The 26632-nt window shown below is 38.3% G+C and overlaps 8 protein-coding genes across 43 annotated transcripts in view; 5 read left to right on the top strand and 3 right to left on the bottom strand.

Annotated features, from left to right (window-relative positions):
- Positions 1-9433, top strand: part of LOC118768150 (zinc finger protein 239-like) — a 36106-nt gene extending 26673 nt beyond the window's left edge. For 2 of the 6 annotated variants that reach the window (XM_036514077.1, XM_036514078.1), the window contains exons 2-3: positions 4371-5433; positions 8825-9433. In XM_036514077.1, coding sequence (XP_036369970.1) covers positions 5196-5433; positions 8825-9381 — 795 coding nt within the window. In that variant the 5' untranslated portion in view covers positions 4371-5195 and the 3' untranslated portion in view covers positions 9382-9433. Of the gene's footprint in view, positions 1-257; positions 825-1813; positions 1839-3721; positions 3746-4370; positions 5434-8824 lie in introns of those variants that run through there. The other 4 variants (XM_036514081.1, XM_036514076.1, XM_036514079.1 and 1 more) reach the window with 4 other exon arrangements.
- Positions 1-26632, top strand: part of LOC115225116 — a 384942-nt gene that overhangs the window by 268995 nt on the left and 89315 nt on the right. The gene's annotated exons all lie outside the window — the stretch shown is intronic.
- Positions 1-26632, bottom strand: part of LOC115225115 — a 396737-nt gene that overhangs the window by 219314 nt on the left and 150791 nt on the right. The window lies entirely within an intron of this gene.
- Positions 6277-26632, top strand: part of LOC118768149 (zinc finger protein 239-like) — a 69345-nt gene continuing 48989 nt past the window's right edge. For 2 of the 4 annotated variants that reach the window (XM_036514067.1, XM_036514075.1), the window contains exon 1: positions 6328-7232. The gene's annotated coding sequence lies outside the window, so the exon portion shown is untranslated. Of the gene's footprint in view, positions 7233-26632 lie in introns of all 4 variants that reach the window. The other 2 variants (XM_036514068.1, XM_036514070.1) reach the window with 2 other exon arrangements.
- LOC115225128 (histone H2A-like) lies at positions 12159-12851 on the bottom strand. The gene has a single exon (XM_029796078.2). It carries the CDS (start codon positions 12818-12820, stop codon positions 12443-12445), a length of 378 nt encoding a protein of 125 aa, XP_029651938.1. The 5' UTR covers positions 12821-12851; the 3' UTR covers positions 12159-12442.
- Positions 13090-13704, top strand: LOC115225131 (histone H2B, gonadal-like). The gene has a single exon (XM_029796081.2). It carries the CDS (start codon positions 13090-13092, stop codon positions 13465-13467), a length of 378 nt encoding a protein of 125 aa, XP_029651941.1. The 3' UTR covers positions 13468-13704.
- LOC115225138 (histone H4) lies at positions 17340-17651 on the bottom strand. The gene has a single exon (XM_029796092.1). It carries the CDS (start codon positions 17649-17651, stop codon positions 17340-17342), a length of 312 nt encoding a protein of 103 aa, XP_029651952.1.
- Positions 17925-18338, top strand: LOC115225121 (histone H3). The gene has a single exon (XM_029796073.2). It carries the CDS (start codon positions 17928-17930, stop codon positions 18336-18338), a length of 411 nt encoding a protein of 136 aa, XP_029651933.1. The 5' UTR covers positions 17925-17927.

The following is a 26632-nucleotide window of genomic DNA, read 5'->3' on the forward strand; positions in this document are numbered from 1 at the left end:
CAGATTGAAATGCAATAGATCGATACTAGGCTCATAATTGTGGGTGACAATTTCATATGACACCGCTAGAAAAAAACTGCCGTTCAAACCGAAAAGATCCGAACCTCTATATTTAGCCCCTTGTGGGCAATACCAAAAACCCCCCCCCAAAAAGTCCCAGGACTACCACGTGTAACTGATATTTTAACTGATTTCGAAATAACCCCAGGTGTGAATTAAAGAATTCTCTAAATGCAGAGTTACTTCCCCATTGTACGTTTTCCCGCAATATTTTTCATTCCCTGCCGTTGATGGACCCTCGCCTACATTATCACCTGTCTCGTTCGTTTAACAGATAATTAGCCAACATTTAATTTAATAGACGTGATTGCTAATTAACAATATCAATAATTTATCTCCTGCATTCTTTACCACGTTGATCTTAATAATATAAATCAGCATTCATGGTAAAACCTAGAATTTCTTACGAAGCCATCATTCGCTTCCTTGGCTAAAGTTCTGACTGCCTCAACGTTCTGCGACTTCGTTGCCGGATCCTATATACCTATTTCTTTACTACCCACCAGGGGCTAAACACATAGGGGACAAACAAGGACAGACAAACGGATTAAGTCGATTACATCGACCCCAGTGCGTAACTGGTACTTATTTAATCGACCCCGAAAGGATGAAAGGCAAAGTCGACCTCGGTTTAATTTCTGACTTGCTTGAACGTACTGCGACTTGTTCCTTGCTGGATCTCTATGTTACCTGCTTACTGTCATTGTCCACCTTGGATTTATTGTGATATCTTCCTCCTCTACACTGGGTCTATTATATAATACGTAAGTGTTATATTTATTCTGTCATTGTCTACCTTGGCTGGGCATCTCTCTCTAGATTTATCATTAATGTGTCAGTATTGCGCAGGAGTGGCTGTGTGGTAAGTAGCTTGCTTACCAACCACATGGTTCCGGGTTCAGTCCCACTGCGTGGCACCTTGGGCAAGTGTCTTCTACTATAGCCTCGAGCCAACCAAATCCTTGTGAGTGGATTTGGTAGACGGAAACTGAAAGAAGCCTGTCGTATAGATGTGTATATATATATGTGTGTGACTGTGTTTGTCCCTCTAGCATTGCTTGACAACCGATGCTGGTGTATATATATGTGTTTGTGTGTCTGTTTGTCCCCACCAAAACCACATGGTTTCGGGTTCAGTCCCACTGCGTGGCACCTTGAGCAAGTGTCTGCTACTATAGCCTTGTCAGTGGATTTGGTAGACGGAAACTGAAAAGAAGCCCGTCGTATATATGTATATATATATATATATATATATACGTGTGTGTTTGTCCTCCTAACATTGCTTGAGAATTGCTGGTGTGTTTATGTCCCCGTTACCTAGCGGTTCGGCAAAAGTGACCGATAGAATAAGTACTGGGCTTACAAAAGAATAAGTCCCGGGGTCGAGTTGCTCGATTAAAGGCTGTGCTCCAGCGTGGCCGCAGTCAAATGACTGGAACAAGTAAAAGAGTAAAGAGAGAGTATTATTCACTTGAATTTTTTGTGTGTGTGTTCAGTAAATTATCGGAAAGAAACTGAAGGAGGAAAATAATTGTTTTAATCCATACACGGAAGGGTCTCACACAATGTAAATGCGAATTTAAAAATTGGAATAACTAAGATGTTGGTACTATTTAAGAAGAGTGGTCCCGGTGCGCGCACTCGCACAAGCTAGTCGTGACTAGTCGATCCTAAAACGACTACCTATCCTATAACAAATGTTCATAAAAATTCGGTTGAAAGTTTTTAGAAGAACGTAAAACGATGTTTTAAGAGTATGATGGGGGTACCAAAAACAGGTACTGTGTGTTGTTCTTATTTAATCTGTTGGATCTTTTCGGTTTGAACGACAGTGTTTTCTAGCAGTGTCATATGAAATTGTCACCCATAATTATGACCCTAGTATCGATCTATTGCATTTCAATCTAATTTAGGGTTAGGGTTGGGGGAAAGGGCATCTTTTTTTCTTTAGAAATGTAAATAAACCCAATCTGTTTCTTAAACGAGGGACATATTCATACGGCACAGAATGGTTTCACCTCAATAGACGTCATTGATTGGTTGAAATTGCAGAAATTGAAGAAAAAAACAACAAATATCTTACAAACTCTAGAATTTTCTCAATAAAACCAAGAGACTGAACCCGGAACCATGTTGTTGGTAAACAAGCTACTTACCACACAGCCACAGACGTTTTCAATTTAATTTGGATTCTTTGCCATCAAATTTGAATTCTTCAATTGGTGCTCAAGCCTTGAAAAAAAAGAGAGTTAAACTACATCAGCCGTAAGGGAATACATGTCTGGATCTTTTCCGTTTGACCGGCAGTTTTTTAAAATAATTTCCACGTAACTAAACACTTTTAAACTTCCTATACTGGTAGAATGTGTTTATAAAACATCTTTTTCTCTTGGCTTTATTGAGAAAATTCTATAGTTTGTAAGATATTTGGGATCTTTTCGGTTTGACCGGCAGTTTTTTAAAATAATTTCCACGTAACTAAACACTTTTAAACTTCGTATACTGGTAGAATGTGTTTATAAAACATCTTTTTCTCTTGGCTTTATTGAGAAAATTCTATAGTTTGTAAGATATTTGGGATCTTTTCCGTTTGACCGGCAGTTTTTTAAAATAATTTCCACGTAACTAAACACTTTAAACTTCGTATACTGGTAGAATGTGTTTATAAAACATCTTTTTCTCTTGGCTTTATTGAGAAAATTCTATAATTTGTAAGATATTTGTCGTTTAATTTGTTAATTTTCGGCAATTTCAACCAATCAATAACATTGATTGGATGTGCCTCTCATTAATTCAATCTAGCTGTTTCTGCTCATCTCGACAGGCAGAAAGTTCTGCTTGATAAAATTAATATATTGATGGACAAGCTAAAATCATTAAAACTTGTGGGTAAACTTTGGGGCAAAAACACCTTTACACCTTATACAAAAGTGGAGGCACATGGCCTGGTGGTTAGAGCAGCAGACTTGCAGTTGAGGGATCGCTGGTTCAAATCTCAGACTGGCCGATGTGTGTGTTTATGAGCGAAACACCTAAGCTCCACGCGGCTCAGGCAGAAGGTAATGGAGAACTTCTGCTGACTCTTTTGCCACAACTTTCTCTCACTTTTTCCTCCTGCATCTTGCAGCTCACCTGCGACGAACCGGCGTCCCGTCCAGGTGGGGAACCTATACGCCAAGGAAACTGGGAAAACGGCCCTTATGAGCCAGGCATGGCTCGAGAAGGGACAAAGAATATATATAATATATATGTGGAGGCACATGGTTAGAGTAGTGGACTCGCGGTCGAGGGATCATGGGTTCAAATATCAGTCTGGGCGATGTGTGTATTTATGAGCGAAACACCTAAGCTCCACGCGGCTCCAGCAGAAGGTAATGGTGAAACTTCTACTCACTCTTTCGCCACATCTTTCTCTCACCCGCTCACCTGCGACGGACCGGTGTCCCGTCCAGGTGGGGAACCTATTCGCCAAGGAAGCTGGGAAACCGGCCCTTATGAGCCAGGCATGGCTCGAGAAGGAACAAACAAACCTTATACAAAGAAATAAATCCTGTTGGTCCAGTACTTACGAAATGATTGAGAGATTCTTCCAACTCTGGCCGTTTTTAGACTCTTTTCAAGGTGATACAAAGCTGCTTGATCATCTGTTGACTCCACTGGGCCATTGCGCCTCCACTTTCTAGGGGTAAGCATGTAGGAAATAACAATTGCTACCAAAGGCCCAAAATCTTGTTATACAATGTTATCTGTTGAAGGCCTTCTACCTCTCTCAAATACAATGTTCATATAAGATTGAGTCTGTATTTTCTGAAGCCTTTTGCCAGATTTTTGATGTGAAATTGTGTGTTGAAACAGACATTGTTGTATTTCGCAATGGTCATTTTGCCAGTTTAGCCAATAAAAACACACGCACTATATATTTGGTGTTACTTTGCTTCAACGTTATTTATTTTTTACATTAATCCTAATCTTTTTTCGGCCAGAGTTCTTTCGTCACACTCCTGTGACCGCATCAGTGGTCCTTTGCTTTCTTCTTTCTTATTTGTGTGTCTCTCCTTACTAACCGTCAGCTGATGAGTGTGACGAAAGAACTCTGGCCAAAATAAGATTAAGATTAATGTAAAAAATAAATAACACTGAAGCAAAGTAACACCAAATATATAGTGTGTGTGTTTTTATTGGCTAAACTGGCAAAATGACCATTCCTAAATACAACAGTGGCAATAAATGTTGTATATAAATGAACACCAAGCCTTTGTCATAACCAAAGCTACACTCTGTCTTAAACTGTTGTTTCTCTATTATTTCAGAATATCAGAGGACATTGGCATGAGAGGAATTTTACTGCAGAAGCGTCATCAATATTTATCATATTTTGAAGATGATGTTACACAGAACTGGATATAAGAACCCTGTTTATGTAAATTAACTGTGAATTACAGTAAAATATTTCTTCTGAGTGACATTATTGGTGAAATTTCTTGGATTCACTCTGAAATGAGTACAACCTAAATTTGAATTCTGAATAAACTTGGATAAATTTAAAAAGACATTTGCAACATCTGAAGATATCAGCAAAGCTTATATTTGATAAAAATATGGCAGTTGTAACATTTGTTAGGAATAAAATATAGAAACAAGAAGAAAGGACATTTCCAGACCATTTTGTTGAAGAAAACAATTACAGAAAGAGGAATTGTGTGAGAATCTTGGAGTTTTGTTAGTTTTAGCTGCAGAGATGCCAAAAGAAAGAGGAAAATCTGTATATGACTGTGATATCTGTGGTAAATCATTCTCTGTGAAAGTTAACTTAGCTACTCACAAATGTACTCATACAGGAGAGAAGCCACATCATTGTGATATCTGTGGTAAATCATATTAAAAATAAACTTAATCTAACTATTAACAGAAATATTCACACACAGCAAAAACTATATCAGTATGATATCTGTGGTAAATCATTCTCTCAAAACTGTCACATAACTAAACACAAACTTACTCATACACGAGAGAAACCATATCATTGTGATATCTGCAGTAAATCATTCATTCGCAGAAGTGCTGTAACTGTACATAAACATATTCATACAGGTGAGAAACCATATCACTGTGATATCTGTGGTAAATCATTCTCCATGAGAGTTAACTTAGCTAAACACAAACTTACTCATACAGGTGAGAAACCTTATCAGTGTGATATTTGTGATAAATCATTCGCTCGAAGAAGTGCTGTAACTGTACATAAACGTATTCATACAGGCGATAAACCATATCATTGTGATATCTGTGGTAAATCATTTTCTAATTGTAGTGGTTTAACATGTCACAGACGTATTCATACAGGAGAGAAACCATATCACTGTGATATCTGTGGTAAATCATTCTCCATGAAATTTAACTTGGATACACACAAACTTACTCACACTGGGGAGAAACCATATCAGTGTGATATCTGCGGTAAATCATTCTCTCGAAATGGTGCCTTAGCTAAACACAGACATACTCATACAGGCAAGAAACCTTATCAGTGTGATATCTGTGGTAAATTATTTTCTTTGAAAGGTAACTTAACTACACACAAACTTATTCATACAGGTGAGAAACCTTATCAGTGTGATATCTGTGGTAAATCATTCTCTGTGAGAGTTAACTTAGTGACACACAAAGTTATTCATACGGGAGAGAAACCTTATCAGTGTGATATCTGTGGTAAATCATTCACTCAAAGAAGTCATGTAACTATACATAAACGTATTCATACAGGAGAGAAACCATATCACTGTGATATCTGTAGTAAATCATTCTCTCGATGTGGTTACTTAGTTACGCACAAACTTACTCATACAGGCGACAAACCTTACCAGTGTGATATCTGCGGTAAATCATTCTCTCGAAATGGTGACTTAGCTAAACACAGACATACTCATACTGGCGAGAAACCCCATCATTGTGATATCTGTGGTAAATCATTCTCCTTGCAATGTAATTTAAGTAAGCACAGACTTACTCATACAGGGGAGAAACCTTACCAGTGTGATATCTGTGGTAAATCCTTCTCTCGAAATAGTGACTTAGCTACCCACAAATTTACTCATACAGGAGAAAAGCCATATTCCTGTGATATCTGTGGTAAATCATTCACTCACAGAAGTGCTGTAACTGTACACAAACGTACTCATACAGGTGAGAAACCATATCAATGTGATATCTGTGATAAATCATTCTCTCAAAGTGGTGACTTATCCACTCACATGTTTATCCATACAGGTGAGAAACCTTACCACTGTGATATCTGTGGGAAATCATTCACTCTAAAGGTTGTCTTAACTAAACACAAACGTACTCATACAGGTGAAAAGCCATATCACTGTGATATCTGCAGTAAATCATTCATTCAAAAGGGACAATTAAGTAGACACAAATGTATTCCTTCAGGAATGAAATCACATCATTGTGACACCTGTGGTGAATCATTCTCTGTAAAAGCTAAATTAACTAATCACAAACTTACTCATACAGGTGAAAAGCCATATTATTGTGATATCTGTGGTAAATCATTCACTCAAAAGAACCATTTAAGTAGACACAAAGGTATTCATTCAGGGGTGAAGTCACATCATTGTGACACCTGTGGTGAATCATTCTCTGAAATAGATCACTTGACCACTCACAGACTCATTCATTAGGAGAGAAACCATGTCATTGTGATATCTGTGGTGAATGGTTCTCTCAAATAAATCTCTTAGATAAACACAGACACACATTGATATGGAAGAGAAGCCATGTAACTGATTCTGTGGTATATCCTTCTCTGAAAAAAGACAATTAACTACAGATATATTTCTCATCATAGAGAAGAGTGACTGTATCAATATCAAAAGTCATTTGTTGAAAGGAATATCTTATATAACAATAAATGTATCCACATGATAAAGAAGATATAACAAAACACTATATTTTTTATTTATCCCCATCAATATCTACCATTCTGATATTTTTAATAAAAGCTGTTTTTCATAATCTCTTATATAAAATCCGTTCTGTCTGTCTGTCTGTGTGTCTTCTCGGATTTCGGGCATCCTCCATCCGATTGCACTTAAATTTGATTTGGAGATACCGACTGTATCAGGGTGTGTATTAGTCTTTGAAAAAATTACAAAAATTGATTCCAGGTGAGAATGCGATCAATAAAGCCGTTTTTGTCCTGCTTTTCTTCCGTCAACCTGTACATAACTGCACCTTCCATTTTTCGTTGTTTTTGTCCTGCTTAAAGGCACGTTTCTTTCCTGCCAAGCTTACTGTTTAAACCATGTTTGTGTTCTCCCAGTCAACAGCCTTATAATTACTGGTACTTTAAACTCTTCGGTTGCATATTTTTGTGAATAAAATCGTTTTTCTTTGGAATAGAAAAAAAGTCTACCTTTATTTCTTCTTTTGCTGGTGTCCCAAATTTAGGTTAAATCAGTGTTTCTCAAAGGGGAGGCCTATGGGACGGTCGGACAAGTTGTTTTGAGAAAATTTGGTTTAAATGTTTGACAACTCAGCACATTCCATTATACGGTGGGGGTGCATTTTGCTCGTGCATATATATATATATATATATAAAGTAGACTGTGTGATTTCGTTGTCTTCCTTCCTTCTACCATATACGGGTTGCAAATACTGTTGTTTGTGGAGACTTCTTTTTGTAGTAATAGTAATAGTAGCCTATTTGGCTGCTATTTCTAATATTTTCGGTATGTGGTTTAAGCAACTTGTTGCAAATAACCCTTTATTATAATTATATATATATTAATGTCCCAGCGGGTTCTCATAAATTTATCATGCTTTTCCATCTAGATTTACCTCCAGCCAACCCATTTGCATGCATCGTTTTTGTCCTGCTTTTCTTTTGTCATAACTGCACCTTCCACTTTTTTGTTGTTTTTGTACTGCTTAAAGGCAGTATGAATATGTCCCTCGTTTAAGAAATAGATTGGGTTTATTTACATTTGTGGAAAAAAAAAGAAAATTACCCTTCCCCCCAACCCTAACCCTAAAACAGATTGAAATGCAATAGATTGATACTAGGGTCATAATTATGGGTGACAATTTCATATGACACCACTAGAAAAAACTGCCGGTCAAACCGAAAAGATCCCTTTTTCTTCAGAAATGTAAATAAACCCAATCTGTTTCTTAAATGAGATTTATCATTGTAGCAGTAAATGTCGCATATAAATGAACCCCAAGCCTTTGTCATAACCAAAGCTACACTCTGTCTTAAACTGTTGTTTCTCTCTTATTTCAGAATATCAGAGGACATTGGCATCAGAGGAAATTTACTGCAGAAGCGTCATCAATATTTATCATATTTTGAAGACGATGTTACACAGAACTGGATATAAGAACCCTGTTTATGTAAATTAACTGTGAATTTCAGTAAAATATTTCTTCTGAGTGACATTATTGGTGAAATTTCTTGGATTCACTCTGAAATGAGTACAACCTAAATTTGGATTCTGAATAAACTTGGATAAATTTACAAAGACATTTGCAACATCTTAAGATATCAGCAAAGCTTATATTTGATAAAAATATGGCAGTTGTAACATTTGTTAGGAATAAAATATAGAAACAAGAAGAAATGAAATTTCCAGACCATTTTGTTGAAGAAAAAAATTACAGAAAGAGGAATTGTGTGAGAATCTTGGAGTTTTGTTAGTTTTAGCTGCAGAGATGCCAAAAGAAAGAGGAAAATCTGTATACGACTGTGATATCTGTGGTAAATCATTCTCCATGAAATTTAACTTGGATACACACAGACTTACTCACACAGGGGAGAAACCATATCAGTGTGATATCTGCGGTAAAACATTTGCTCGAAGAAGTGCTGTAACTGTACATAAACGTATTCATACAGGCGAGAAACCATTTCAGTGTGATATCTGTGGTAAATCATTCTCTCGAGATGGTAACTTAGCTGCTCACAAGGTTATCCATACAGGAGAGAAACCATTTCAGTGTGATATCTGTGGTAAATCATTCACTCACAAAAGTGGTGTAATTGTACATAAACGTACTCATACAGGTGAAAAGCCATATCAATGTGATATCTGTGATAAATCATTCTCTCAAAGTGGTGACTTATCCACTCACAGATTTATCCATACAGGTGAGAAACCATACAACTGTGATATCTGCAGTAAATCTTTCACTCAAAAGGGACATTTAAGTAGACACAAAGGTATTCATTCAGGGGTGAAGTCACATCATTGTGACACCTGTGGTGAATCATTCTCTGAAATAGATCACTTGACCACTCACAGACTCATTCATTAGGAGAGAAACCATGTCATTGTGATATCTGTGGTGAATGGTTCTCTCAAATAAATCTCTTAGATAAACACAGACACACATTGATATGGAAGAGAAACCATCTAACTGATTCTGTGGTATATCCTTCTCTGAAAAAAGACAATTAACTACAGATATCTTTATCATCATAGAGAAGAGTGACTGTATCAATATCAAAAGTCATTTGTTGAAAGGAATATCTTATATAACAATAAATGTATCCAGATGATAAAGAAGATATAACAGCATGTTATAACAACTTACTAACACTATATTTTTATATATCCTTATCAATTCTGATATTTTTAATAAAAGCTGTTCTTTCATAATATTCATATATATATTCCATTTAAGATAATTTCTGAATGAATAAAAAATTCTATTAATGTTTGTCCAATTATTACAAAACTGTTTCTCAGAGTTTCATGTTCTTGTCTGTTGGACAGTTGGAATGAAATGTTTCCATCGCACCTGTCTCTTGAATGCAAACCTGACACTCAGATTAACAGTTTTGTGATAAATTTGCAGCTTTAATAAAAGTATGTATGTATGTATATATATATGGCCGTCCCCATGATAGATCGTTAGCCACTATACACATCTTTTTCCCTCCTTGTTTTTTTCTGTAGAAGAGCGTAGGCTCGAAACGTAAAAGACTTTTTCTATTCCTAAGCATTATACTAATACAACTGTTTGTTTTGTACACCACCTGTCTTCGTCTTTTGATTATTTTCGTAAACTCTCTCTCTATATATATAGATATATATGTGTATATGTGATCACGTGACCAACCAGACCATCAGATGTAGTTGCATATCGCTGGTCACAATGTGTTCGCATTGTTTTAGCCTTCGAAGGACGCCACCCCGCTGGCTAAGCGAGCAGGCCGACAGAAGAGTGGGAGAAAGAGTACAGCAGGGATCACCCCCCCCCCTGCCAGAGCCTCGTGGAGCTTTTAGGTGTTTTCGCTCAATAAACACTCACAACGCCCGGTCTGGGAATCGAAACCGCGGTCCTGCGAGTCCACTAGGCCATTGCGCCTCCACATATATATATAATCAAAATAAGCAACAAGAATGACTCCGGTAATGTGGTACAATTGTTTTGCACTACATCATTTTATTAAATGCTGTAAGTATTACAACAGATTTAAGATGTTGAGTACTCATCAGCCAATTATATAGGTTTTCCATTAATATAAAAATTTTCAAATCAAATGGCAACATTATAGAGAAGGTAGATATACAAAGATGTGGATTTAAATTTTAAGAACATATGAGGTGGTGAAGTCCAACCACTTTTAATAAAATGTTGTAGTGCGAAACAATTGTACCAAATTACCAGAGTCATTCTTGTTGCTTATTTTTGATTATAATCACCCCGCAAATTTTTATGGATAACACCATACAAAATTCTGGTGCATAAGTACCATATTCATTTGAATCTAAATTTTTGCTGAACTTATGTATATATATATATATAATATATTAATAAATAAAATAAAACATATATGTACGTACCTACCTCTACATGTACATATAATATATATATATATGTATACATAAAGACTATGGTCTTTTCCCAAAGGCCCTTCAATTCTAGCCTTGCCTACCACACCTGAAATTTCTCCTTCAGCTTTGGTAGTGACCCAGCTATAAGCGAAGGTCACCAACACAAAGGAGCCCCTAGGGTCAGCTTGTCATGAATTCCTGCTATTGCCCAGAGGACTATAATGAATAAGAGTGGGCTGAGGACTGAACCTTGGTGAACAGCCTACTTCTACCAGGAACTCTCCACTATACTCGTTACCAACCCTCATCTCACCGACAGCATCCCTGCGCATGGCTCATAGTTTTCCACCCATCCCTTTTCTCCCCGAACAAAAATAAAGGGCTTGCAGCATAAAATGGTACTATTTATGAAGAGTGTATTTCTTTATTACCCGTAAGGGTTTACATAGATGGGGACAATACAATGATTTGGGGTCATGTGGATGAAATGGAACTATTTACAGTGAAATCGAATGGATTATTTACAATGAAAATGAAATTGAATGAGTTACAAGAACAAATAAAAAGGGACATATGAAGTGAAAAGAACAGGATAGCCGACCCCATGAGCCCTGTTATTTTAACTGAAACCCTTCGGTAAGGGATCACGGCGTGTTCATGCAAGGCCTCTCACACCTAGCATCCGTCTTTTTTTAAATGCAGACACATTTTCTCCAGCCCCACCACTATTTATGACGAGTGGTCCCTGTGCGCGCACACGCACTAGCTCGTCAAACCGGTCAGAAAAACAAGATATAAAAATAGTGTAAAAACTTCCTCTAAACGAATATGGCAAAAAAAAAAAAAAAAAGGCGCGCTCGCGAAAGGGGTTGGGTGGGGGAGAGGACTCGGAAAATCCACATCGTGAATCTTACGGGTCTAACCCTGGCACAAAAGCCAAAAAAAGTGTAATAGGTGTAAAACAATTCCTATATATATATACATACACCGGAGTAAACACATGTTAAAAAAGGTGGAAAAAAAGCGTACTCAAATATCATATGTAGAGTAATATGCCTTATTTAAAAGCAGCAGAAATTCTAATGCTGCTACCCGGGGCTTTACGCTCCCGTTCGCCGGACAGTCCCTCCGTATTTCAAACAAAACTGTCCGACAAACGGGAACGTGAAACCCCGAGCAGCAGCTTTTGTCAAACATCCGCTGCTTTTAAACAAAGTATGGAATATAAGTAAAAAAAAAAAAACCGTGTCTCATAAAAACATTCTCAAACACACCGGGACCACTCTGCTTAAATAGTACCGCACACCTTGAGGTCAGCGGTTCCTAATACCATACAAAGAGTATTCGTTTAGTGAAAATTATGCGGGTGAAAGAATAAATAATAAAACATTCATTCGGCACCAACACCAAATGACATAGTTTTGACAGATTATAAATCGCAAATATTAAGTCGAGAGAAGACAAATACGCAAAGTGTGAGAGGCCCTGAAAAGGGCCGTTGATACGGATAAAGCCAAAAATGCCACCGAATTAATTTACTTGGAAGCCTTCTGGGTTTTCTTGGGCAGAAGAACAGCCTGAATGTTGGGAAGAACACCACCCTGGGCGATGGTCACTCCGGACAAAAGTTTGTTCAATTCTTCGTCGTTACGGATGGCCAACTGCAAGTGACGGGGAATGATTCTCGATTTCTTGTTATCTCTGGCAGCATTTCCTGCCAATTCCAACACCTCAGCAGCCAAATATTCCATTACAGCGGCCAAGTAGACTGGGGCTCCGGCACCGACACGTTGGGCATAATTTCCCTTACGGAGAAGACGGTGGATACGACCGACAGGGAACTGAAGTCCGGCACGGGACGAACGGGTCTTGCTCTTTCCCTTTACTTTTCCTCCTTTACCACGTCCAGACATATTTCAAAGTTCGACAGTAGTTCTCAGCAAAGAAGAGAGTTGGCGACTAAATACGAGGGCGGCTTTTGGCTTTAAATAGCAGTCAGGAGGCTCCAGCAGTCACAAACTGCCGAGTGAAAAAGGAGCGGGTTTATGTCATGTGATTAGACTGCTGTCAAATTCCACCAATGAAATTGATTGGCGCGAAACGTCAGCAAGGTGCTCGGCTGAGCCTACTTGTCAATTATAAATAGCGTGGACGAGGGTTGATTAGTAGAGCAAGTGACATTATGCCACCAGCACCAGCAACTGCTTCGAAAGGAGCCAAGAAGGCTTCCAAGGCCAAGACCTCTCGCCCTGCCGGGGACAAGAAACGTAAGAAGAAGAGGAAGGAAAGTTATTCCATCTACATCTACAAAGTGATGAAGCAAGTCCACCCGGACACTGGCATCTCCAGCAAAGCTATGTCCATCATGAACAGTTTTGTCAACGATCTGTTCGAAAGAATAGCTTCTGAATCCAGCCGCTTGGCTCACTACAACAAACGTTCGACCATCAGTAGCCGTGAGGTGCAGACTGCTGTCCGTCTTCTCCTTCCTGGTGAGTTGGCCAAACACGCCGTCTCTGAGGGTACCAAGGCCGTCACCAAATACACTAGCAGCAAATAAACCTGCTTCGTTTCTCTTCATCGAGGAATAACGGTCCTTTTCAGGGCCACCCACATTCTCATGAAAGTTGATTCAGATTTTCTGCCGATTTGCGATCCATGTTTTTGGGGTTAATTTCTTTAGGCTTTGCGCAGGAGACAACAGTCATAGAATGGATTGGGGGTGGAAACAATTTGTGTACATCGAAGCACAGGTATTTGTATACTCACTCGAATATATAAACATGTTTGCAAGTTTTTCACGATTTTCTTTTTGAAATTTAAGAAATCCCTCCTCCGACTTCAACTTTGTCTTGTGTCCCCCAGCGCTAACCTTAACCGTAATTACAGGAATGTTTTGAAACTTTTGTCCGAATTTTCCCGCATATTTAGGATAAGTTGATTCCTAAAAGATTTATGTAAAAAATGAAGGAAACGGGTGGTAGTTTAGAAATGTTGATTGTTATTTTTTTTGCCAATTTATTTTGCAGATTCGAATTCACCGTAACCGAAAAAGGGGGTTTGCGTCGAATAAGTTTAAAAAGTGGGCGGTTTTGGGGTGGAGGCGAGCCCATTCATTTATAAATATTTAATTCTATAAATTAAAACAAAACAGAAAACAGGCAAATTATTGATTGTTTTTAATTGCTCTCTCAGGGCTTGTAACTAACAACCGTCTGATACCTTCCTTATTTTCATATTTTAGTCATCAATAAGCAAGTAAACAGGGCTAACTGGTGTACGAAGACCTGTGTGTAGTATTAAAGGCGCCATCGTACCTCTTCCGTGTCCCCAAAAGAAGTCGCTGGGTTGGCGGTGAGTTGGCCCGTATGAATAATAACCGAGTGTGAGAAAAAGGTATTCATTGTGAAATTTCAATAAAGGTTTTGTCTTGAGGTGAAAACGCGTGCATTCAGCAGCTGGGGTGTTTCTTAACAATACAATAAAACCTGGAGTAGAAACAGTACTATATATATATATTTACTACTTGAATATGTCATGTTTTCCAATTTTATTAAAATAAACACACAAAAGTTCTCGTTTAAAGGCAAAAAAGTAAGCCAAGTTTTCGTTTGTCATATTACAACTAAATTTTTAAGTCTCATAACATTCTCTGTAATTGTCTGTCTTGTGTCCCGATCTATGTAAGATCGCATGATTATAATACAGATTTTATACTAATATGAATGCAAAACATCACGGGGGAATAGTAATCTTTAAATAGCGACGAGGGACTGACTACTGTGCCCTGAATATCGCCTGCTTTTCACGATCATGTGTCAGTGAAAGCAGGCACTCGCACACACCCCATTATCTCTTATACGTAAAGGCGGCGAGCTGGCAGAAACGTTAGCACGCTGGGCGAAATGCGAAGCCGTATTTCGTCTGCCGCTACGTTCTGGGTTCAAATTCCGCCGAGGTCGACCTAGCCTTTCATCCTTTCGGGGTCGATAAATTAAGTACCAGTTACACACTGTATTCAGCAGCTGGGGTGTTTCTCACAATACAATAAAACCCGAAGTAGAAACCACTATATATATTTTCTAATTTTATTAAACAAAAATCACACAAAGTTCTCGTAAAGGCAAAAGTAAGCCAAGTTTTCGTTTCTGTCATATTACAACTAAATTTTTAAGTCTCATAACATTCTCTGTAATTGTCTATCTATGTAAGATCGCATGATTTTATATATGTATATACACATGTATGTATATATATACATGTATATACACATCTTTAATTAAACTATTGACCGCCTTAAAACGGATTTCAACAGACAAATATTACTATAATGGATAATATAAGCATAACTACTTATACCACATACACACACACACGTGTGTATGTGATCGCGGTGGTGGTCATTTGTGTAGATTTGGTGTGATTTCCTTTTTAAAAACAAAATAATGAATAATGCAAGTATATATTTATTTATAAGGTTTAAACAGAACATGGAATGAAATGTTTTAAACTGAACTAATAACCGACTGAGAATTTATTAAGTTATTTATGTGAAATTTCAATAAAGGTTTTGCCTCGTTGAGGTGTAACGCCTGCAGTTAGCAGCTGGGTTTGTTTGTCATCAGTACAATAATCCCTCCAACACCGAAAATCTGATGAAATACTATATATTTCTTTATTATTTCAATAAACTATTTCTAAATGCAAACCACCACGGAGGAATCGTTAGCTTAAATAACTGATATAGCGACGAGGGACTACTGCTGTACATTGAATATCGTTTGCTTCTCACGATGTGTCAGTGAAAGCACACACCCATTACCTTTTATACGTAAAGATGTATTTACAGTAATACCTTAATAAGCTTAACACACAGCCACCAAAACAAAAAATCTTATAGCGGTAAAAAGTGTATATTTCTTTATTATCCATACGGATTAACATAGATGGGGACAATACAATGTTTGGGGTCAACATGGAACTTTTTACAATGAAATCGGATGAGTTATTTATAAAGGAATGAAATTACAATGAAAATTAAATAGGGAAAAGTAAACAATGAAGATAAAAAGCGGTAAAAAGTGTAGACAGATTCAACCCTGCACCCGGATTAAAGTATTGCAGTCTCCAAATGCGGCCAGAGTTCTGACAGAAGCACGTAGCAAAACCGCCAACTTTTCCCACTTTTATGAAATTTCCTAACATTTCCGATTGTCTTCAGCACAATGGAACGATTATGCAATAACAAAGCTCATTAACGATATTAGCAGAGACAGCCGTCCGATCCCATGAATATCGGAGGGAAATATGGGTACTACTTAAGAAGCGTGGTCCTGGTGCGCGCACTCGCAATTAGTCGATCCTTATTTTGTATGTTTTTTATTTACTTTGTGTAAAAAAAATTATTTTACCTTGCTAGGTAGTCGTCGTAGGATCGACTATTCACGATTAGCTAACGCGAGTGCGCGCGCACCGGGATCTTCTTGAGTAGTACCGAAATACGTAGCCAAAAACTAACTCCAACCGCATTAAGAGGCTGCAGATTTTCACCACTGAACAATCGATTATAGTTAGCAAAGTACATCTTGTCTATTAGATTGGTGACCGGGTACTAAACTTAATGTAACCAAAGTTACGGCTACCAATAATGCTCCTAAGTGTTACTAGACTTTCTAAAGAGAAATCTACAAGTCTCTGTGAATCAGCAATCGCATCCAAGTGTTTGCACAGAATATTCTGCACTAGGGCGATGCAAGTGTCCCGAAATATCTGATTTAACGATAAGAAAACGCAGATGGTCTGGGGGCAAATACTTCGTGCAGCCGATCCCCTAACCGTGACGTGTATTTGCCATTTAAATATGGCTAACCCCTAAGGGTGGATGCTACTGTAGTTTGTAGCCACAGGAGGACACCTCCGGTTGGCTTTAGACACTCTCTGTGCCCTATCAGTATTTGCAAAGGCAAGCCACCCTTCCAGTCTTCTACTTATGATACACACGGACTAGAGCTTACCCCTAACGCTTTCCCGAAAAGGCGTAACTTCGGAAGAAGTACCGGATACATTTCAACAAACTGTATTTATATATATAGGGGATTCAAGGTTGGTGGGAGTAAAGGGTTTATCTTCAGAAATGTAACAAAGCCACTTACGGTAGTTATACCGAAAGATCGCCCCCGAAAAGTGTGGACCGAATCACACCACCAAAGTAAATATTTCGTAACGGGTCGTACACCGGTGTGAAATAATTTTTTTCCCCAAAAGGGTGTGAACAAAGTTTTCCCACCAAGGGGCGCGTTAAATACCAGTAGTTGCAAAATAACAATAAACACAGAAGAAGCACATCGCGATTTCAGAGAGTTGACTTAAATCAAAAAGTGGGTGGCCCTGAAAAGGGCCGGTATGTTCTTGAATAAGCTTAGGAATGTTCACTTAACCTCCAAATCCGTACAGAGTTCTGCCTTGTCTCTTCAGGGCATAGACGACATCCATAGCGGTGACAGTCTTCCTCTTGGCATGCTCGGTGTAGGTGACGGCATCACGGATGACATTCTCCAGAAATACCTTCAATACACCACGGGTCTCTTCGTAGATCAGGCCAGAGATACGTTTGACACCACCTCGACGGGCAAGACGACGGATAGCGGGCTTGGTGATACCCTGGATGTTATCTCTCAACACCTTCCTGTGACGCTTGGCGCCTCCTTTTCCCAATCCTTTTCCTCCTTTACCACGTCCAGACATGATAACTTCTTGCGAGCGTGAAAATGATGATTTCTGAATCGAGGTAGGAGTATATATTTACACTCAATCGGACGTAGCAGAAAACACCTCGAGAAATAGGTCACGTGCTCTGAAGCCGCGAATGAAAAGGTGTCACATCAGCAGCAGTCGGTTTGGCGGGCAGCTGTCATTTGTAAATCTAAGAAAGCCATCTTCCCGCCCGATCTTTCCTTCTTTAACGGTCACTATATAAAGTGTGACGGTTGGCCCCTATCTATTCTTCGTTGACATATCGACATGGCTCGTACTAAGCAAACTGCTCGTAAATCCACCGGTGGAAAGGCCCCACGTAAGCAACTGGCTACCAAGGCAGCCAGGAAAAGTGCCCCAGCCACTGGCGGTGTGAAAAAACCTCATCGTTACAGGCCTGGTACCGTTGCTCTTCGTGAGATCAGACGTTACCAAAAATCCACCGAACTTCTCATCAGGAAGCTTCCTTTCCAGAGGCTTGTCCGTGAGATCGCCCAGGACTTCAAGACCGATCTTCGTTTCCAGAGTTCTGCTGTGATGGCTCTTCAAGAGGCTAGCGAAGCTTACTTGGTTGGTCTTTTCGAGGATACCAACTTGTGTGCTATCCACGCTAAGAGAGTGACCATCATGCCCAAGGACATCCAGCTTGCTCGTCGTATTCGTGGCGAGAGGGCTTAGGTCGCCGTTGCTTTGTCAGCATATTAAATGGCCCTTTTAGGGCCGCCACGTTATATCCTAAGTATTCTCTTTCGATCGTTGATATGCTAATCGTTTATGTTTGTTCAGTTTCTGTCTTCCCTTAGTTTTTCTTGGTCAATGTTAAGGTCCTCGCTCCTTAGCGAAAACAGGAGAAATTCCAGCCAGCTGGGTGTTAGCAATTGGGATCTTTTCGGTTTGAACGGCAGTTTTTAACATAGTTTCTAGGTAACTAAGAGCTTTTAAACTTCGTATACTGGTAGAATGTGTTTGTAAAACTGACGTCTATTGAGGTAACGGTGTTTCTGTGGCTTTGTTTCAGTTTAAATCGAAGTTCTAAGTTTGTAGAACGATACATAAAATACATATTATTTGAGTAAATTTTTAATATTTACTCTATGCGACCTCATATAGCATCTTTGTCTTATGTTTGTCTTGTATTGTCTCATTTTATATAAAATCGCCATGATCATGATAGAGATACTCTGTTGAGGTAAGGAAACGTTCTGTGCCGTATGAATATGTCCCTCGTTTAAGAAACAGATTGGGTTTATTTACATTTCTGAAGAGAAAATGATATCCTTTACCCACTAACTCTAAAACATTGAAATGCAATAGATCGATATTAGGGTCATAGTTATGGGTAATAATTTCATGACACCGCTAGAAAGAACTGCCGTTTAAACCGAAAAGTTCCAGTAATTGTGTAGAAATCGAATATGAATAGAAAGGATTTGCGCAAACGATCCTGACGGGTGGGGACCGGCATCCGATTTTCCCCTTATAATGCACATTTTCAGTTCCAAAAGCATATGATGTTTTGCGCTGGGTATTTTTTGTTATTTCCGCACTTATTTTTTTGTATCTTTACTTTGTCGTTACTGCGGGAGATTTCTGATAGAAAAATGTGCAAAGGTGAGTGGATTAATTACATGATTTTTTTGTACTGTTATCGCAGTTTTGGAGATTTGGCTGTTATTTCTGGCACGCGGATAGCCTGCTTGTTGCCGACGGGGAATACGAATTTGCAAAAGTAGACATTTCTATTATATAACCCCCACTTATTTCGGCAATCTTTCGTCTCTAGTAGACATTTCCGTAAAATTTTTTTTACATATGGGCTTGCGGGAACTTTTGAAGTAATGAGAGCGAAAGAGACTAAGAGAAAGCGATTTTATGACGAGGGAAGTTCTTTTGAAGTTACCGTGCATGGCAAGCATTGATGTACATGTGTGTTTGATGGGGTGTGGGAGAGAGACAGTATGTTGTGTAAGTGAAGTGCTTCTGTTAGTGTGTGTGAAAGAAAGAGATAACTGGAATTTTTTACTCGGTGTATGTGTATATGTATGTATATTACTTCAAAAGTTCCCGCAAGCCCATATGTAAAAAAAAGATTTTGTTTACGGAAATCGACGGAAAGGTCTACTAGAGACGAAAGATCGCCCATTTCTATTATATAACCCCCACTTATTTCCTTCGTTCTTCACTAATTTTTTTTCAAAATGTGCGGAGATTCTGATTCTGAAAGAGTTTCCAAATGTCTGTAAAATTTGGCATTCCTTCGATCGGGTATTTCCGTGGGTTGTGGAGTTTAGGTGTAACGAAATTATGCCAGCAATGTCTCGTTTTAAACTCGAAGTAAAAATAGCCTTGCATATTTGTTCTTACCCGTTTCATGTGTGTATGAAAAATCCGCAAATTCCCAAGCAGAAAGCAAACTGTAAGATTTTTGAAGGGGTTCATTCCCACTGCGTGGCACCTTGGGCAGGTGTCTTCTGCTATAGCCTCGGGCCGACCAAAGCCTTGTGAGTGGATTTGGTAGAGGCCTGTCGTATATATGTGTGTGTCTTACAAAGAATAAGTCCTGGGGTCGATTTGCTCGACTAACGGCGGTGCTCCGGTATGGCCACGGTCAAGTGGCTGAAACAAGTAAAAGAGTTACGGTGTTAGGGTTAGTGTCGGGGAGAAAAGTCAAAATTGAAGAAGTTGGTGACGGTGGGAATTTCACAATGACGATTTTGGGCAAAAAAAGGGTTACAAAAATAAACAAATTTGGGAGAAGATGGGCTAGGGACGGGTGGAAGTCTTTCTACGTGGCCCGTCCCCAAAACGCTAAACATAGCAGCTGCTATCCCTCACCTGGACGAAGCACTGACACGTCCTGCACTCACGGATTCCCCGATTGAAAAGGGCGCAATCGTACCCTGCTTGTGCGTGCTTCCTCCTCTGCTCAGCTCCCTAACCTATTTCTTTACTGCCCACAAGGGGCTAAGCACAGAGGGGGACAGACAGGTATTAAGTCGATTGCATCGACCCCAGTGCATAACTGGTACTTAATTTACCGATCCCGAAAGGATGAAAGGCAAAGCCGACCTCGGCGGAATTTGAACTCACAACGTAACTGCAGACGAAATACCTATTTTTTTATTACCCACAAGGGGCTAAACATAGAGGGGACAGACATAGGTATTATATCGACCCCAGTGCGGAACTGGTACTTAATTTGTCGACCCCGAAAGGATGAAAGGCAAAGTCAACCTCGGCGGAATTTGAACTCACAACGTAACTGCAGACGAAATACCGCTAAGCATTTCGTCCGGTGTGCTAACGTTTCTGCTAGCTCGACATCATCCCAGAGTTCTGAGTTCATATTCCGTCAGGGTCGATAAAGTAAGTCCCAATTGACTAGACCCCCATCCGCCAAATTTCAGGGCTTGTGCCTCTAGAAGAAGGATATTTTTTAGTAGGAGGGATGGTTTAGTGTGAGAAAATGTTAGTAATTGTACACGGTTGGGTACTACTAGCTAACAGTGGTTCAGGTGCGCGCAAGCTAGACATAAGTAATCGATCCTAAATAATTTTTTAAACTAAGTAAATGAATTATTTTTATAAACAAAGGTTAGGGTTAAAAAGTCGTAGGATCGACTACCTGCGTCTAGCTAGCGCACTGGGACCACTGTTCGCTAGTAGTACCAAGAAAGCAGCTCCATATAATATTCCAAAAAAAAATTCCAGCATTGATTAGAGGAAGGGATTAGATCTGAGAGAAATTTGTGTTGGTATTAATTCATTGAAAGACGATAAGGAAAATTAGTGAGTAAAGGGAGATAAGCAAGGGCATGAGCCTAATTACGGGAAAAAGAAGCATTCGATCTTTAGATGGCTTCATAGGCTTATAACGGTGGTGGATCTCCGTCGTTTCACTAGGAAGAGTCAATCTTTTGGTCAACTGATTTACTTGCACTTCATTGAGTATTTGCTGGTGTACAAGATGCATCCTTACTTTAGCAGAATATTTAGGGCAGAAACCAGATTAATACGTTTCGTCATTCAGCCATTGGAAAACGTTTTAAAGTAGTTTTGTAGAGAAAATGTGTCTGGTGCAATGTAAAAAGCAGTGAAATCTCATAAAGCAAAGCAATAATTTCCCATAGAAGCAATGTTATAAATTGTAATTCATTCCCAGAAAAATATTTTACCAATAAAATTTATAATACTTGTAAATAAATGACAATAAAACAACAGTAGAATGTAAAGAATATTTTATGTAAAGTCAAAAACAATGTCAAGATCATTTAGAATAGATAAAATATTATTATTATAATTGTTTTCAGATATATAGAGAGAAATGGATGGTGATGGAGATTATGAGGACATACACAAAAAGTAGACGTGGTGGGGGAATATTAGTGGTACAGAGGATAGAGGGGGATGTTTCATAGAAGTGTGAGGGGCTTATGAATGTGTGTGTGTGTTACTATATCCTTGCCTTGAGACTGTGTGATAATTGTAAACGAGTGTCACTGTCATACAAGCAGTGTCCATCTCCAATCTGACATAAAAACATGTCTGGTCATGGGGAAATACCTTAGTTTGGCTAGAAGGATATTGAGCTTAACTTGATAAGCAGCTGATCTAGGAAGCGGGGCCTCATATCAGTGAGGGGGAGGGCGGTGCGCATTGATGCCATCGAGAGGTAGGCCCCGAAACGGTGTGCATTCTCTCCTGATGACCCCATACACTTGCTGGCTTCAGGTATACGGAGCTTTTGACTGGTAGCACTTGAATGTGCAAGTTGTTTGCAAGACATCAGGTGAAGGTTGGCCACAGGAGGGACATCAGCCCCAAGAAAATTCACCTCAAAAAATTTCATCATGGAAGAATGTATTTCTTTACAACCCACAAGGGGCTAAACACAGAGGGGACAAAGAAATAGAAATGAACTCTGAACAGCCCTCAGCTTGTTAGCACCTTTCTAACCATCCAAGCCATGCCAGCGTGTAAAATAGACAAAGGTGCTAACAAGCTGAGGGCTGTTCAGGGTTCATTTCTATTTCTTAATTACCCACAAGGGGCTAAACACAGAGGGGACAAAGAAATAGAAATGAACTCTGAACAGCCCTCAGCTTGTTAGCACCTTTCTAACCATCCAAGCCATGCCAGCGTGTAAAATAGACAAAGGTGCTAACAAGCTGAGGGCTGTTCAGGGTTCATTTCTATTTCTTAATTACCGACAAGGGGCTAAACACAGAAGAGACAAACAAGGACGGACATAGGTATTAAGTCGATTATATCGACCCCAGTGCGTAACTGGTACTTAATTCATTGACCCCGAAAGGATAAAAGGCAAAGTCGACCTCGGCGGAATTTGAACTCACAACGTAACGGCAGCCGAAATACATATTTCTTTATTACCCATAAGGGGCTAAACACATAGGGGACAAACAAGGACGGACAAAGGGATTAAGTCGATTACATCGACCTCAGTGCGTAACTGGTACTTATTTGATCGACCCCGGAAGGATGAAAGGCAATGTCGACCTCGGCGGAATTTGAACTCTGAACGTAACGACAGCCGAAATTCCGACCGGCGTGCTAACGATTCTACCAGCCTTACGGGAATGAGATGTATCGACGCTGATATGCTTCGACCAATGGTTAACATTTCAAAGGTTTGCTGTTCCACACGAATTACTAGTTTGTCAACTGATAAACATATTTACAAGTGTCCAGAAAGATAAGGGGTCTTTGATTGCGGCATTTTACTTCATTCTCAACTCCTTTTGATTTCGGTCGAGACGCATGTTCTAGCCTCTTGAATAGTTACTCAGACAGGAGACAAAAGATCAATCTAAAGCAATCTTCCTTTAAATAACGAACGAATATCTTTGTTTTACCGTTTAGTGATCGAGGTAAGAGCCGCGGGTTCGAGTTCCTATTCTTAGCTTATGAAAGAAATCACAGAGCGAGGGCAGCTAAGATTCAGAGTGGTCTCCCTTGTGCCGTTGTGTTTAAAAGTCCAACTATAATACAAAAAGCCGAAGTTGTCTCTGTGTGTGGCAGGTTTGGTAGCCTTCGATTAACACCATCTCCTCCGAGACCCTGCGGCGCAAGTTGACCAAAATTGAGAGTATGATAGAAGAAGGCTCGCTCTTCATTCCGTAGAAGAAAAAATTCAAATCGGATCAAGTTAACAATAAAAATTATTTACATCAAAAAATGCTTTTTTCTATGAAAATCCCTATTTTTTACGATTTTTTCACTGCTGTGTCGCCACTTTTCGGTGTATTTCAACCAGAAAAATGTTCACTTAAAGAGAATAACAAGCTACATAATGCAAAATTTTTACTTTTCAAAAATTCCAATTCTAAAGGGTCGAAACAAACCCGGGCAATAACTGCTAGTATATATATAAAGCTGAAGTTGTCTGTGTGTGGTAGATTTGGTAGCCTTCAACTAACACTATCTCCTCCGAGACCCTGCGACGCAAGTTGACCAAAGTTGAGAGTATGATAGAAGAAGGCTTTTTATTTTCGTTTTGTTTTTCAGAAATTAGAACAGATAAATTTGGTGGGTGGAGCATAATTTTGTACCTGGGAACGTAAGTACAAAATATGCCTATTTATGACAAAACATTCGACAATAAAACTTTTTAAAAGTGTTGGTTAATGTTTATATGTTGACACGGAACTGGAAATCAAAGAGAAAAAAAAGAAAAAGAAAAAATATTCAAATGGATGTAAAACAATGTGTAGGCAACGAATAGGGAACAAAATGCGTGCTACGCAACGGGAGGGTGGGGAGAGGACTTGGGAAAATTCACAAGATCCGAGTTTTTCCATCAACTTTTAGGAAAATGGGGGGATCTTTTCCGTTTACCGGCAGTTTTTTAAAATAATTTCCAACTAACTAAACACTTTTAAACTTCGTATACTGGTAGAATGTGTTTATAAACCATCTTTTTCTCTTGGCTTTATTGAGAAAATTCTATAGTTTGTAAGATATTTGGGATCTTTTCGGTTTGAACGGCAGTTTTTTAAAATAATTTCCTCGTAACTAAACACTTTTAAACTTCGTATACTGGTAGAATGTGTTTATAAAACATCTTTTTCTCTTGGCTTTATTGAGAAAATTCTATGATTTGTAAGATATTTGGGTCTTTTCTGTTTGACCGGCAGTTTTTTAAAATAATTTCCAACTAACTAAACACTTTTAAACTTCGTATACTGGTAGAATGTGTTTATAAAACATCTTTTTCTCTTGGCTTTATTGAGAAAATTCTATGATTTGTAAGATATTTGGGTCTTTTCTGTTTGACCGGCAGTTTTTTTAAATAATTTCCAACTAACTAAACACTTTTAAACTTCGTATACTGGTAGAATGTGTTTATAAAACATCTTTTTCTCTTGGCTTTATTGAGAAAATTCTATAGTATGTAAGATATTTGGGATCTTTTCCGTTTGACCGGCAGTTTTTTAAAATAATTTCCAACTAACTAAACACTTTTAAACTTCGTATACTGGTAGAATGTGTTTATAAAACATCTTTTTCTCTTGGCTTTATTGAGAAAATTCTATAGTTTGTAAGATATTTGGGTCTTTTCGGTTTGAACGGCAGTTTTTTAAAATAATTTCCACGTAACTAAACACTTTTAAAGTTCGTATACTGGTAGAATGTGTTTATAAAACATCTTTTTCTCTTGGCTTTATTGAGAAAATTCTATAATTTGTAAGACATTTGTTGTTTTTCTTTCTTCAATTTCCGCAATTTCAACCAATCAATGGACGTCTATTGAGGTAAAAAACATTGTAACATATTTCGTAATAAATATTGTAACATATTTCGTCTAAAATTTCCTGCATTTCGGCAATTTTAACCAATCAATTACCTCCATTGACGTAAACAACATTCTGTGCATAATGAATATGTCCCTCGTTTAAGAAACAGATTGGGTTTATTTACATTTATGAAGAAAAAAGATACCCTTCCTCCACCCCAAACCCTAACCCTAACTCTAAATCTAAATCTAAAATAGATTGAAATGCAATAGATCGATACTAGGGTTATAATTATGGGTGACAACTTCATACGACACTGCTATAAAAAACTTAGCATTTCAATCTATTTTAGATTTAGGGTTAGGGGTGGGGGGAAGGGTACCTTTTTTTCTTCACAAATGTAACTAAACCCAATCTGTTTCATAAAGAAGGGACATATTCATTATGTACAGAATGTTATTTACCTAAATGGACGCCAGTGATTGGTTAAAATTGCCGAAATGCAAGAAATTAAAGACGAAATATCTTACAACCTATAGAATTTTCTCAATAAAGCCAAGAGAAAAAGATGTTTTATAAACACATTCTACCAGTATACGAAGTTTAAAAGTGTTTAGTTACGTGGAAATTATTTTAAAAAACTGCCGTTCAAACCGAAAAGATCCCAAATATCTTACAAACTATAGAATTTTCTCAATAAAGCCAAGAGAAAAAGATGTTTTATAAACACATTCTACCAGTATACGAAGTTTAAAAGTGTTTAGTTACGTGGAAATTATTTTAAAAAACTGCCGTTCAAACCGAAAAGATCCCAAATATCTTACAAACTATAGAATTTTCTCAAGAAAGCCAAGAGAAAAAGATGTTTTATAAACACATTCTACCAGTATACGAAGTTTAAAAGTGTTTAGTTACGTGGAAATTATTTTAAAAAACTGCCGTTCAAACCGAAAAGATCCCAAATATCTTACAAACTATAGAATTTTCTCAAGAAAGCCAAGAGAAAAAGATGTTTTATAAACACATTCTACCAGTATACGAAGTTTAAAAGTGTTTAGTTACGTGGAAATTATTTTAAAAAACTGCCGTTCAAACCGAAAAGATCCCAAATATCTTACAAACTATAGAATTTTCTCAAGAAAGCCCAGAGAAAAAGATGTTTTATAAACACATTCTACCAGTATACGAAGTTTAAAAGTGTTTAGTTACGTGGAAATT

This window comes from Octopus sinensis, linkage group LG27, assembly GCF_006345805.1.
Source record: "Octopus sinensis linkage group LG27, ASM634580v1, whole genome shotgun sequence".
Lineage (NCBI taxonomy): Eukaryota > Metazoa > Mollusca > Cephalopoda > Octopoda > Octopodidae > Octopus > Octopus sinensis.